This window comes from Mixophyes fleayi, chromosome 11 (assembly GCF_038048845.1).
Source record: "Mixophyes fleayi isolate aMixFle1 chromosome 11, aMixFle1.hap1, whole genome shotgun sequence".
In the NCBI taxonomy this organism is placed as follows: Eukaryota; Metazoa; Chordata; class Amphibia; order Anura; family Limnodynastidae; genus Mixophyes; species Mixophyes fleayi.
Genome location: NC_134412.1, coordinates 39,121,111 through 39,134,290, shown reverse-complemented (window position 1 = coordinate 39,134,290; position 13,180 = coordinate 39,121,111). Strand labels below are relative to the sequence as shown.

The window sequence follows — 13,180 nt, the reverse complement described above, 5'->3', positions numbered from 1 at the left end:
ACTAATCTGGCAGCAATAGGCTGCCAGATTATTCCTTAAATAGGGGCTCAATTAGGTGGTCAGTGGTGTCACTGACCAACGACATTACTGAGGAGAAGCAAGTCCTGTTGCCTGGCAAAGGATGCACATGCACAGAGAGGATCGCCGGCTAGACGGGACAGAAGCGTGTCCCATTGCCGAGCAAAGGGCACGTGTGCACAGTGCAGGCCGTCGGCTAGAGCCCGTGGCAGTCAGTGTCTGGGGGAAGCAAGAAAGCAACAGTCCCTGCAAGAGAGCAAGTGAGTGGGGATGGCGCGTTGACACTTCTATAGCTAAAACAAGCCATGCCTAAGTGAATTAAGATGTATGTGCCTATGCATGCAGTTATATAGTGGTTCAAATGTTACTATAGCATGGAAAACTTACAGTAACAAGTAAAAGTTATACATGATACTGTACAAATGAAACATATGTATATACATACAGAAAGCACTAAGACCTTGTTAACATGCAAACACTTAGTACCTTAACTTTCTGAAGCCCTAACTCTGCATAGAACATTTCAAAATGCTGCATGTTCCACATAGTACTGTACATTTTTCCACTGAAAATGGAACTGAATGAGGTTCTGCTTAATGCAACAAAACTGAAACAGAAGAGTACATGTGCATCTGACCCATTATTCAAACACACATGAACCTAACTGTGTGATCATAGTCAATCTGCTTCTGTGTGAAAACTATACGATGACCATTAATATTGTACAAACTATATTTCTAGATGTGGCTATCCGTACCTTAACAGCACAGAATTATAATTGGGAAGTAAACAAAATACATTGAAGACTTATGAATCAGACAACTGTACAGAAAATGTGGTGTTGTCCATAACAACCAGTCAGATTCTGTAATGTTTCTAGTATATTTAAGTAAACCCTTAATGACAACACCGATTTTTCTACAGTATCTACAGTTACTTTATTTTTGGAATGGGTTTCATAAATGTCCTCACAATATGTTTTCTCTGCGTTCACATGGGTGCTTAATTTGCATCCAGAAATACTGCTGACCAAACTGCAAGCTACACTTGCTAGAGAAAGAACTGATGTGCCAAAATAAATTTCTCTGATTGTATAGCTTTGTGGAATATGTTGGCTCTATATAAATACAAAGTTAATAAAAATAATTATACAGCGGTATTATTACAAAAACTGGAAACAAGATTGGAGTGATGACAGTTGTTAAATAATAACAGAGAGCCATTTGATATGGGACAAATAAGCCAACCAAACTTTTGCCCTGACACCATGATTCAGAATTATTCAGTAATTAAGGTAAAATTTTATATTTGCATCCAATTAAAAAACAAAAACACATTTTAGTGAAACTTCCAACTATAAGAAAATGCACAAAACCTTTGCTAGAAAAAAATGGTTTATTTCATAGAGAAGAGACTTTGTTCAATATGAATACTGTACATTTAAAGGATACAACACAGCAAAAGATAGGGCCATCCTAGAATTACAAATAAAGGTTAGTTGTCCAAACATTCAGATTGCAAAACCAAAGTTAACTATTGTTATTCAAAACAATGCTTATTGTAATCCTATGGTCATGTACACTATGATGTGGTGTTTTAATGAATAAATAACGAGAAATGTTTTTTTCTGGCATAAACAGTTTCTTCTACTTTAAACAAACCGTGTAGCATATTTGGTACAAACATAGGAATGTGATGCACATTAACAATAATAAAGTATAAGATGGATATTATAGTCACTGCTCTTTTATATGTAGATCAGCTTTACATGTAGGATGTGAAGGAATGTTTAAAAAAAATGTGTTTCAGACTATCAGTCCCCAGCTACCTATACATGAAACAATGGGGTGCTCACACAAACTAGATTACTTTAAATAAATTGCTGAAAGTGCTACATTGCAGTCAGTGAATATATAATAGCATGTATCCTGGTTTCCAACTATATTGCTTGCAGTCTGCCAAAGCAAGCCAATGATAAGTATGTGCAATAGCTTAGAGTGGATTTCTAAAGAATGTTAGTGTATGGAACCATATGAAAAGTGCACCAGGAAGTGCCTAGGTTAGCAGGATTCCCATATGTTTTTGTTTTAGGCTGTAATATATATGTGTGTTTGTGTTTGATATATTTATGTGCGTGCGCGCTATTTCTGGTGTGCTCCTGCCCAACTACCTATAGACGTGAATGATGTTTTTTAACTCCCTCCATTAACTGGATATGTCAGAGTTTCATGAGACACGATTTCCAACAATCAGCTTGGATGAAAAAGTTGCATGTTAATCTGCATCCGATATATATGCAAATTTTGGTACACAAAGAAAGAAAAAGAGCACACTGTGATTTGTACTGTGATGTTTTCGTGTCTGAATTCTGTATTAATTTAATTGCTACCTAACATAATGAATTTAGATACAACATTACTGAGCAATTTTACAATGTTACTCTCTTTTATGTAAACAAGCCTAGTATATTGATGAAACAAGCAAAAAAGTTAATTATAGACATGTAAAAAAAAAAAGTCACAAATAATATAATTCCCATGGCCCTTAAGAAAGTCTTGTATTTGTTAATGACAGCCAACACATTTATAATGCAGACATTTAACTCAGGAACAAAAAAAACAGTGCTTAAAGTGTAATTCCACATATTCTTATTTATCTTAAATTTTCAAGCCTCTGACAGCTCCAGTGTAATACATATTTACTGTTTCACTCTCACAAAATGTGTAAGGTGGTATTTACTTTAAATATACAAATAAGCTTAAAACCCCCAAAACAAAACAAACACTATAAGCACCATTCTATCTGTACACTCTAATATTAGGAATAAAAGGATAGGAGTTAAAAGGGTTACTATGAATATATAAATCTACATGTGTGAATTCTTTAGTAATGAATTGAGCTTCTTTTCTGGAAGTAAGTGCTAAATAGTTAAGGTGTGATTTTGGTCCATACTCCTCTGCAGCATGGAATATGCTTTTCTTTCATTTAGCCCAAAGATGTGAATGAAAAAAATGGACCAATATAATGTGTAATAAAACTATCCATTCTACAATCATGGAACTCATGTACAATAAGTGATGACAGATTTCCAGTGTGCCGTTTCTCCTTTCTTATTTAATATGTTTTGAAAGCATGTGACGCTGCAAACTGCTGTGTTCTCCAAAGCGCATATTACAAACTTCACATTGGTGAGGTCTTTCTCCATTATGGCTCTGCTGATGACGTATCAGCTCACCAGCATCCCGAAACCTGCGTTGACAGATTTGGCACTGGCAAGGTTTTCCACCAAAATGAGTGTACTTGTGACGTGTAAGATGTGAAGTCCTCTTAAAAGCTTTGCCACAAATCTTGCACACATGAGGCTTCTGTTGAGAATGGGCAATGCTGTGTCTCTGGAGATAGGAAAGATACTCAAATATCCTAAAGCACACTGGACATTTATAGACCTTGCGAGGAGCTAGAGATTTTGAGCCATCAATGTGTGTACTATTTGAGCTGGACTCAATGGATGGACTACTTAATTTTGTTGATTTAGGCTCTTCTACAACCACAGTGTAAGGCAGCCCTTGGCTATCAATAAGGAGAAATCTCCTATAAGTGGAGCTTCCTACAGGCTTGTCTTTTTGTTTAGAAACTGCATGATCCCCTTTTGTTTTATCAGGGAGTGAATTTCTAAATTTATCTCTTTGCATTCTATTTACTGTAGCCCTACATGCAACAGGTTTGCCATTATCTGTATGGGTAAATGCTCCACTTACAGTAGGTATTTCTTTGTAAGGTAAACGATGTTGATCAAACATTTTCTGGTGGACTCTATCCATTGTGCGCACTGAAGATTCTTGACCACTTATTTTAATTCTTTTCCATTGTTCACTTGTCCCACTGTGATGTGGTACATTATTTTGCACCATAATCCGCTTAAGAGAATGATGAAATGGAATTCCAAGATAAAGGCTAGAGTCTTCACAGTGAACATCTTCAGTACTTTGTAAAATGGATTCATTTTTTATTCTGGTTTTCCCACTATGGACTTTAGTCCTGTTGCACAGGACTGAGACTGGATCTTTGGCATCAGTACAACTGGAAGCATTGACCTTTATATCATCTCTGAAAACTTGTGAATTTGTCTTTTCTCTTTGTGGAATAAAAGTACGACTATCGACTCTAGTTTGAGTTGGAAATCTTTTAACTTCTACTCCAAAAGGTGACTTTACGTTCTTTGAATCTTTGCTATAAGTGCTAAGTGCTACATTTTCTCTGTGGTCCATTTGATCTGGCACCAATTCAGCCCATTTGTTTATGGAATATCTCTTGACAGTAGTTGTTCGGCTTTCCACAGAACAAGCTTTTTTAATTTCCCCTTGTTCAACAGATATGAGGCCATGTCCATAATTGGCTTTTCTGTTGGCATGTATGTATCTGCCTTCCAGCTTTGCAGTCCCTTCACTTATCAATACATTGGTGGTCCTCTTAACAAATCTTTCTGTATTTATGTATTTTCCATGATATACTTGTAAGTTTTTGGGTGCAGTCATGTCATTTTGCCGGTTCAGAAATTTAAAGTTGGTTGCTGCCATTTTCCAGCTTTCTGGATCCATTCACAAAGATGTTGCAAATTAGATTAGAATGGATATAAGAATTCAGTGCACCTACAGAGCAACATAATACCGTTAGTAGACAACAGTTGTATGTTGTGTGCTATGTTATAATTTTATAACTACTTAGTCCTATTCATGCTAGTGGTAGGTATCTCGTAAATCTATAGCTTAAAACCTTTGTGCACAACTGGACATAACTGTACATGCTGATGTGCAGTGCCTTTACAACCAGACAATACAGTTTTGATCTGCTGAATATCACTGACAGACACTGTCCCAGTGTACCAAAAAGGAACTATAAAAAGTGTCCCCCTGCCATTAGATTCCACCTGTACAGTCTTCACTCTAGAGCGCTATGCATGGGAGAGATGTCCCCCTTTCTATTTCCCCCAGAAACCTCAGTGGTATCATCCCCAATGTTTCCATAGAGGAGGGAGAACTGTTGGTTATCCCAGAGATGTTCTCTGCATTCTGTCCCTATGATAACATGCAGGAATTAAAGCTTACATGTCACTGACATCAGAGTTAATGTTTTTGCCTTTAAACAAATGTGAATTACATTAAATACATAAAAATAGTAACATTAAAAATGTATAAAATAATAAAAAAGTTTAAAAACAAAAAAAACAACCCACAAACAATCCATTTATAACATTGATTATGATACTCATTAATCAGCATAGCCTGTAATAAAGTATACATATTAAGTATTCTTATAAACATTATGGGGCATATTCAATTAGCTTTCGGATTCGCGGTAACGCGCCGGAACAGCCACGAAACGTAATACACGTTACCGCAACAACGTGGATTTTCGTTCGCAGCCCATAGGGTTGCGAACGAAAATCCGCGTTAATGCGGTACCGTAATACCCGCAAGAACGCGCACTTTTCGCGGCAACGCGCGTTACCGCGAATCCAAAAGCTAATTGAATATGCCCCTATAAGTTATGGAATAAAATTAGCAATATATCTGTGGGGTTACCTCCTGTGCACTTCTTCAACATTTGCTATATAATACTGTTCAACAGCTACTTATATCCATCTTTACATTAAATTATGTCATTGTTAATTTGTTGTCACCCAACTGCAGTAAGAAATTCTGCAGCAATTTATACCTATCCATAGGCAGGAACTACAACCCCCCCCTTCCCCACAGACTTCCGATGCCTATCTTTACCCACCCTTCTTCCCCTCCCATTGTCTCTTAAATAGTTCTTCAGGGTCCACATACAGTTATATGCTCAGAAGTGTACCAGATGCCACCACCTCAAGTTAGCCACATGGACATATTTAAGAATATCTTCCCTCAAAACAAAGGGTCTATTTTTCCTGAAAACAAACCCTAGGCTTTACGTTCTTTCTAAACTGACAAAGCTGAAGTGGCGTTTATTAAAGGGACCCATTTTAAGCATGGTTTTGACCGCTTATTTTTTTGCAAGCATTACCCACATGGCTTCAACAGTAACTGAGTGATTGGGAAAACTTAAGGAATAGCCATTCTGCTTTCTAAAAGCCCATTAGTGAAAAAAACCTAGTCTACCACTGGGGAGGAGAGGGGTCCATTGGTAGGATACCATTATTAGTATCTATGATCCCAAACAGAGCTAGCTGTCATTCCTTTCTGAAAACTGGAGAAGCTGGAACCACCCATAGGAAGCACTGTGGTCTAGGGTAGTGATCTCAAGTGGATGAAGGAACTTCTGGTGGGGGTCTGCAACATCCCCATACTGTAAGGTAAGGCACATTTTTCACGAGTTCTAGCTGGCCAACTCCTGGCACCATCTACACCCAAATGGCAGTGACTATACTTTTTTCTCACACCCTAACTTGGTCTACTCAAGAATTGACTACATATTTATTAGCCACAGACATCTGCACCATGTGAGGGAGGCGAGTATTGGTCAGGAGACTTGGTCAGAATTTTCATTACTACTTCAAGACCCCTACTGTAAATCCCAACTGGATGTCATGGTTGTCAGCAAGTAGGGACAAATCCCCTCCTCTTCTATACCGCTACAGGAATCCCAAGGCTAGAATTACACTGAACGGCTCCCTCTCAGACCCATTTAGTATAAGGAATGGAACAAGACAAGGTTGCCCATTATCCCATTAACCAGTGATACTGGCCTAATCTTATGTAAGATTTCCAGAAATGTGTCCAACATTCTAACTTCAAAATAAATTTTACCAAGTGGCTTTAAATCTCTTGATTTCTTTGGTTACACTGAGTGGCCTTCCCCTTTATCTGGTATCCTGATCACATTAAATATCTAGGCGTGCTAATAACAAGAGACCTCTCCAATCTGTTTAGGGCTATTTTCTCAACACTAATCACCAGACTCTGTGGTGAGCACAGAAGATGGCAATCTCACGGCTTCTCCTGGCTAGGGAGGATTAACATCATTAAAATACCTTTTACAGACACTCCATATCAATATTCCTTCCAAATACATTGCTGACTTACAAAGAGTAGTCTGTCAATCTTTTTGGGTCTGGAAATCCCCTAGAATTCAACAAGATATTCTCCACATATTGGGGGGGGGGGGAGGGGGGGGATTCTTCAGTTTCCCTTGTTCTCTAAATAAAATTAAATGGTGATGCTAACTAAAATACTAGAGTTGACGCAATCGAAAGACTCCAAGCAATGGGGTACAAGAGAAGAACAAGCTCTGGGTGTTCCACCCAATATCGTCCCATTGCTTCCCAAATTACCTTTCATAACTTATCCCATAATCGATCCCACATTCCATTTTTATGCCAAGTTGAGAAAAAAATCTCATCTTCATTGTCCCTTTTCAGTCCATTGGTCTAAAAATCATTATTACCCACCAGGATTACAACCAGGGAAATCTAGGGCATGTTCTAAGGAAGGGATTCTTAGGAGCAATAGACGGTGGTGGTATATGCATCTGCCTTACTAGAGAGACTACCTCACTCCACCTTTACATTTTGGCCATATCTGCAAGATAGCACTAGTTAGATAGTTCTTTCTTTAGGTTTAGAGTTTCAAGATTGAAAAGCATCTAAATTATGTTTATTTGAGATGGGTTTTGTGCTGAATTATATTCTGATGAGAAGAAAACCTATGTTATCATGTACCACTAACAGTTTAAATCATAAAACAAATTCCCAGCCAATTCCTAATTATATGATAATCACAATATTTAATAACCATTTCATTAAAACATATAGAAGTAGATGTGCAATGACAAAGACTCATCAAAGTAACTAGATGACTAGCAAGTACAGTTCAAAATTGAAATTGGTATGATAAATTCAAGAGCTCTCGTTGATAATCCATACAGTATAGTGAAGAGAAGAATAATCAGGAAACAAAGCTCCACTCCTCTTTAGCAGCAGGCCAGAGGATCCAATAAATAGACCCAAATTATACCTAAATGTTCCTAGGAACTCTCATGAAAACAGAATCCAATGCATTACTGGCAAATAAATTATTGTTAATAAAGATAAAGTCTAAAATATAGCAAATGTGTGCTATATTAAATGTAAACCATTCACTTGTAAAATATAAATTATCGCCACTGTTTGGCACAGTTTTCTTCTTTCTGTGTGGTTGGATCACTTATAAATAACTTGTTGTATAAATGTATTTAAATTAATAGTGCAGGGCGCCAATTTATGTAATTGCAAATGTACTGATTTTTTTTATATTGTGTTGTATTTCGGTATAGGAAATGTATTTATTTCTGAGACAGTGCCAGGGGAGGAAAATGGATTTGCGTAACTTTTCTAAAGGAAGACTCATGCTAATTAATCATCATGTGAAGTGAAAAACACATCTTTTTAGCCTGAAAGCACAGCAAGGATTCCTGTTTTGCTGTCTTGTTAAAGTGAAAGAAACCATCTGAATAATGTGATTTAGGGTATCACAGATTAGTGTAAATTTTGTTAAGTATAAATTGCATTTAAAATTGAAGTTTAAAGAACATCTCACATTCCGATATTAATCTTTGAATGAAATATTTCAGACTTTTGGTGCCTGTCTCGAAAAAGTGGGCTGGTTTACCACCTGCCAAAACTGTATAAAAACGAGCACTGTTTGACCATAATACCTTAAACTAGTGTATGTAACTATCCTTATAAGAACACTTGAGCTAATAAACATCACTGCTTCAAGAGTCTGCTTTGACACCTACCTACCTGCTGTAATTTCTGTGACCTTCAGATTAGACAAATCAAATTGGTTATCCGGCTGTTCTGAGGTTGGGACCCAGCGTCTAGTACCAACGATCTGCCCGCTACCCTTCAGCTCTGGCCAGTGTGATAGGCCAGGAGGAACCATCCACAGCAACCCTGATCTGAAGGCAAGACATCAGGGGTACCAGGAAGGGGGTACAGTAGCAGCCAGAGTTACCCAAAAGGACGCGGTTCTATGTGCCACTAAGGAGCCTAGTGGTGGCAGCAGCAAAAGCCCCTCCAACTGCGGTTAGAGCTGGCATTTGTGAGAAAGAAAGGAGATGGTAGCAAGGCAAGCCCAGCCGGTCCCCAGCAACACAACAGACAGGGACGCATAGTAGGGCCATCCCGTCACAAGCTGCTACTAACGTCTCAGGGCCAATACACATCTAATAAGTGAATGAGTGATCGACATTTGGAATAACAGCGATTTATTGCAAATGGAGGCTGCAAGTGGAGACAATTTATTTGTTGCAACAGAGTGTTTGATTTACATTTGATACACCATGAATTTGCTATATTTCAGAAGACTTGCTAATTTATTAACAACAACAGTAAGTCAGCTTATCTAAGCTGCGATGCATTAGAATTTCTAATCATGAAAGCTTGTAGGAATATTTGGATATAATCTGGACCTATTTATTGAATCTTCTGGTCTGCTGATAAAGAAGAGTAGAACATTGGTTACTGATCATTCGTCTCTTCACTTTACTGACCAGATTATCAATGGCTGGTTATTAACGAGAACTCTTGAACTTATCATACCATTTTCAGTTTTAAAATGTTCATGCTAGCCAACTAATTATTTAAATGAATCTTTCTCATTGCCCATATACTTATTTTTATGATGATTAAATTAAATAGTTATTAAAAAATGTGATTATTATATAATTAGGTGTTGGCTGTGAATTTGTTTTATGATTCAAACTGTTAGTGGTACATGATAACTTGGGATTTGCACTGAATAACTTTGTGAATTGTCTTCATTAGTCATTTTTAGAGACTGTCTTTGTTTCAGCAGCATTTTCAATTTGTCAGGGTACCTTTGAACATTATTTAACTTCTAGTGCTGGTATGTACATATTTCTTGGCAAAAACATACTGGTAGGTTAATTGGCTGCTAACAAATTTCCAGATCATTTCATTATAAAGAGGTTCAGAATAAGGTGAGCATTCTAGTAATGAAAAGCACAAAGTTCAGTCTTGCTAAAATATCTCAAAAGTATTCATTATAATTTTTCCTTTCAGTGGATCCTTGTTGTTTCATTTCATAAATGTAAGTTATATATTATGAATAGGAGTTAAAGCTTTCACTAACTTTTGAGGCAGTGATGGGCCTTCACCTTGTGGCCCCCAGTACCTACCTGCTTTGATGCCAGAGTTGTTTGTAATAACTTGTAACACTTGTTTACCTTTTATTAAATTCCTGCTAAAATGTTATTACAGATATGCGCCTCTTTATTTGATTTGATTATATGCATTGTTTTAACCTATTACTGAGACTAAGTGTGATATGCGAAGGTTTGAAGGCTGCCTCATATGGTCCGTGAAATATGTTAAAGTCTTTAATATGTCTTTAATATTAACTTTAATATGTTAAAGTTAAATGTTAAATAAAAAAGGTTGTGTGTTTTGTTTTACATGTCCTAAGACTATTAGGGGTTAACTAATGTTTCTTGGAAAGCATATCTGTTGCTCTGCTGTGCACATAGTCCTATAAACTGTAGCCATTTCCCAATATGGAACTTGTGAATATGATAGATAGTAGTTGTTATATAACCTCTGGTGCTTATATATACATATAGGGGTAAATGTATCAAGCTGAGAGTTTTCTGGCGAGTTTGAGAAGTGGAGATGTGGCCTATAGCAACCAATCAGATTCGAGCTATCAGTTTGTAGAATGTACTGAATAAATGATAGCTAGAATCTGATTGGTTTTTCAAACCTGCCGAAAAACTCTCAGCTTGATACATTTACCCCATATAGTTTTTCAGCCATTGTTTGCGGCTTGGCATTGCCTCTGTCCTCAGACTGCATCCTCATATCTGAGAAGAATTCCCACTAAAAGTGAGATTCAATTAGAAAAAAATATGCGCAATGTCTCTCCGGAACGACCACGGAGACATCTTTCGTGTATTTTTTTTAGCGACAGTTAAGCTGAATTTTGCTTGCGCCTCATAGATGTACGAGCAAAAATCAGCGTATATTTTTACCATACTAAGAACATTAAATCTCCCCCTAAGGGGTATATTTACTAAACTGCGGGTTTTGTAAAAGTGGAGATGTTGACTATAGCAACCAATCAGATTCTAGTTATCATTTATTTAGTACATTCTATAAAATGACAACTAGAATCTGGTTGCTATAGGCAACATCTTCACTTTTCAAACCTGCAATTTAGTAAATATACCCATAAGACTCTATTTTTGAGTAAGTAATCTTTTTCAGGAGTTCTGTGAGGCTGTTCCTGCTAATATATGGAATGTTTATAATCATTAGTAATTATAAATATTTTTATCTGCCAAAAAAACGGCTAACTCCATGTTAGCATGTAAAATTAGCACATAAGTGACAGCTAGTCTTTAACTCTTGTTATTGGAAAGAAAAAATATTTTCAACCTGCATTTAACATATTGGATATCAACTAAAAACCCTAGTCACAACCTGCTAAATTATCATACAAGGTATGATAGAGCAACACATTATTTTTATTAATATCACTAATGCATTGCAATGGCCATACCCATATATAAAATATATATTGTATGAATGCTACTTAATAAATGAAAAGCCTTGCTAAAGGTCAGTATATACATTGACCTATCATGCTATTTTGGATGGGTTCTCAAGATCCCCTATTTTCAAACATTGTGTAAGACCAACGGATGTATTAACTACTAATATTATTTTAACATATCTGGTACAAGACTACTGTTAGATTATTACATTTTTCCAACAGTGTTTCACCTCTGCAATATAGTTGACCCTGTATAGAATCTGATCATTTTTCTTCTTGTTTTCAACAACAAACTAGAAAAATTTAAAATAATGTTTTCAAGCCATCCTATTATCAATATGAAATTAATTAAGACATAAAATAAGTGGGCATCTCTTTTAGGAACCATTAGCTTAAGTGGACCTGCTTTGTTTTTAATTTGATTATGTTTTAATTAAAAATCAATTGTTTAGGATGTACTAGATTTCAGTCAGCACCTTGAAAATATACCTGGTACACAATGTTTACAAATACGATGTGTCATACTTTTCATGCTACCAAAGGTCATGGCCAAAATAATAGTAACAAAATACAGAATACACAGTTCTAGGGGTAATATGGGGGTGCTGTCTAATGAAACCGGGTAACCTGGACTGCACCGGCAAAGTTACACACTCAATGCAACATTTACCTACTCTTAAATAGTGGTTGCTGTAACTGCTATCTTGTCTGCACTGCATAATCGGAGAAATATGCAAGTAAAATAAAAATACATGATTACTGTAATATGTTCAATATATCCTGCTGTCATTTACAGCACGGTATGAGGGAATGAATGGGTTAAACAGACTCAGATTCCTAACAGATATGCTTAGGAGAAATGAGGTAGAAGTTGCACACTTGTCATATACAATAAAGGAGGTTATCAAACATACACTGTCCAGTTTGCTTTATCGGATTTTGTGAGACGTGTCTATTGTTTTGCATCGTCTATTGTTTTGTTATAACTAACACAAAATCATTGTGTGATTATACGTTATTCTCGATTATTGTTTCTTACCTGGATTTTCCTGCCTTTCTCGGATCGCTTTGGCTAAGTAGAGGTTTAGGGGGAGTGTGTATTTGTGACTAGGAAGAGAAGGGTGCTTCAGTGGAATATGTCCTGATGGAAACATAAGCCAAGTGGAAATAAGAATTCGTACTAATGGTTCCCGATGTGACTGGCTATAGCACCTGTCTACCTAAAACTACATAGTTTGATGCTATTGACGATGCTGTTATGGATGCCACGGTACTCGTGCATGCTACATGGGTTGTCCCATGACGTGTCTAATGCAGAATACATTAGATACAATGTTTTTGGGGTGATGCTTTTGCATTGTATGTGCCATGAGTTCTTTTTTTTGTTGCAAATGACCTTAAGAGTTTTCACAGACAAATGCTATAAAGTGCACTTACATATACAGAGTAACTGCGAATCTGCCATTAGGCATCTATTTTTTACACGGAAATATACCTTCAGGAAAAAAAAAAGGTATTCAGATGTTCCCAGTAAAAAAAAAATAATTATTAGATTGATACCAGTTATCGGGAGAGTGCAGAGGGACATGGGTAATGTAGTTTTCTGGTTTTCTCTTCACCTCTTGCCC

General features: G+C 36.7%; 1 protein-coding gene across 1 annotated transcript; it reads right to left on the bottom strand.

The window, feature by feature from the left end:
- Positions 1–1,400: 1,400 nt before the first annotated feature.
- LOC142106769 (uncharacterized) lies at positions 1,401–12,708 on the bottom strand. Its single transcript, XM_075189777.1, has 2 exons — positions 12,592–12,708; positions 1,401–4,667 (listed from the first exon to the last, which is right to left on the bottom strand). The coding sequence occupies exon 2, from the start codon at positions 4,614–4,616 to the stop codon at positions 3,129–3,131; it is 1,488 nt and encodes a 495-aa protein (XP_075045878.1). The 5' UTR covers positions 4,617–4,667; positions 12,592–12,708; the 3' UTR covers positions 1,401–3,128.
- Between the last annotated feature and the right edge of the window lie 472 nt (positions 12,709–13,180).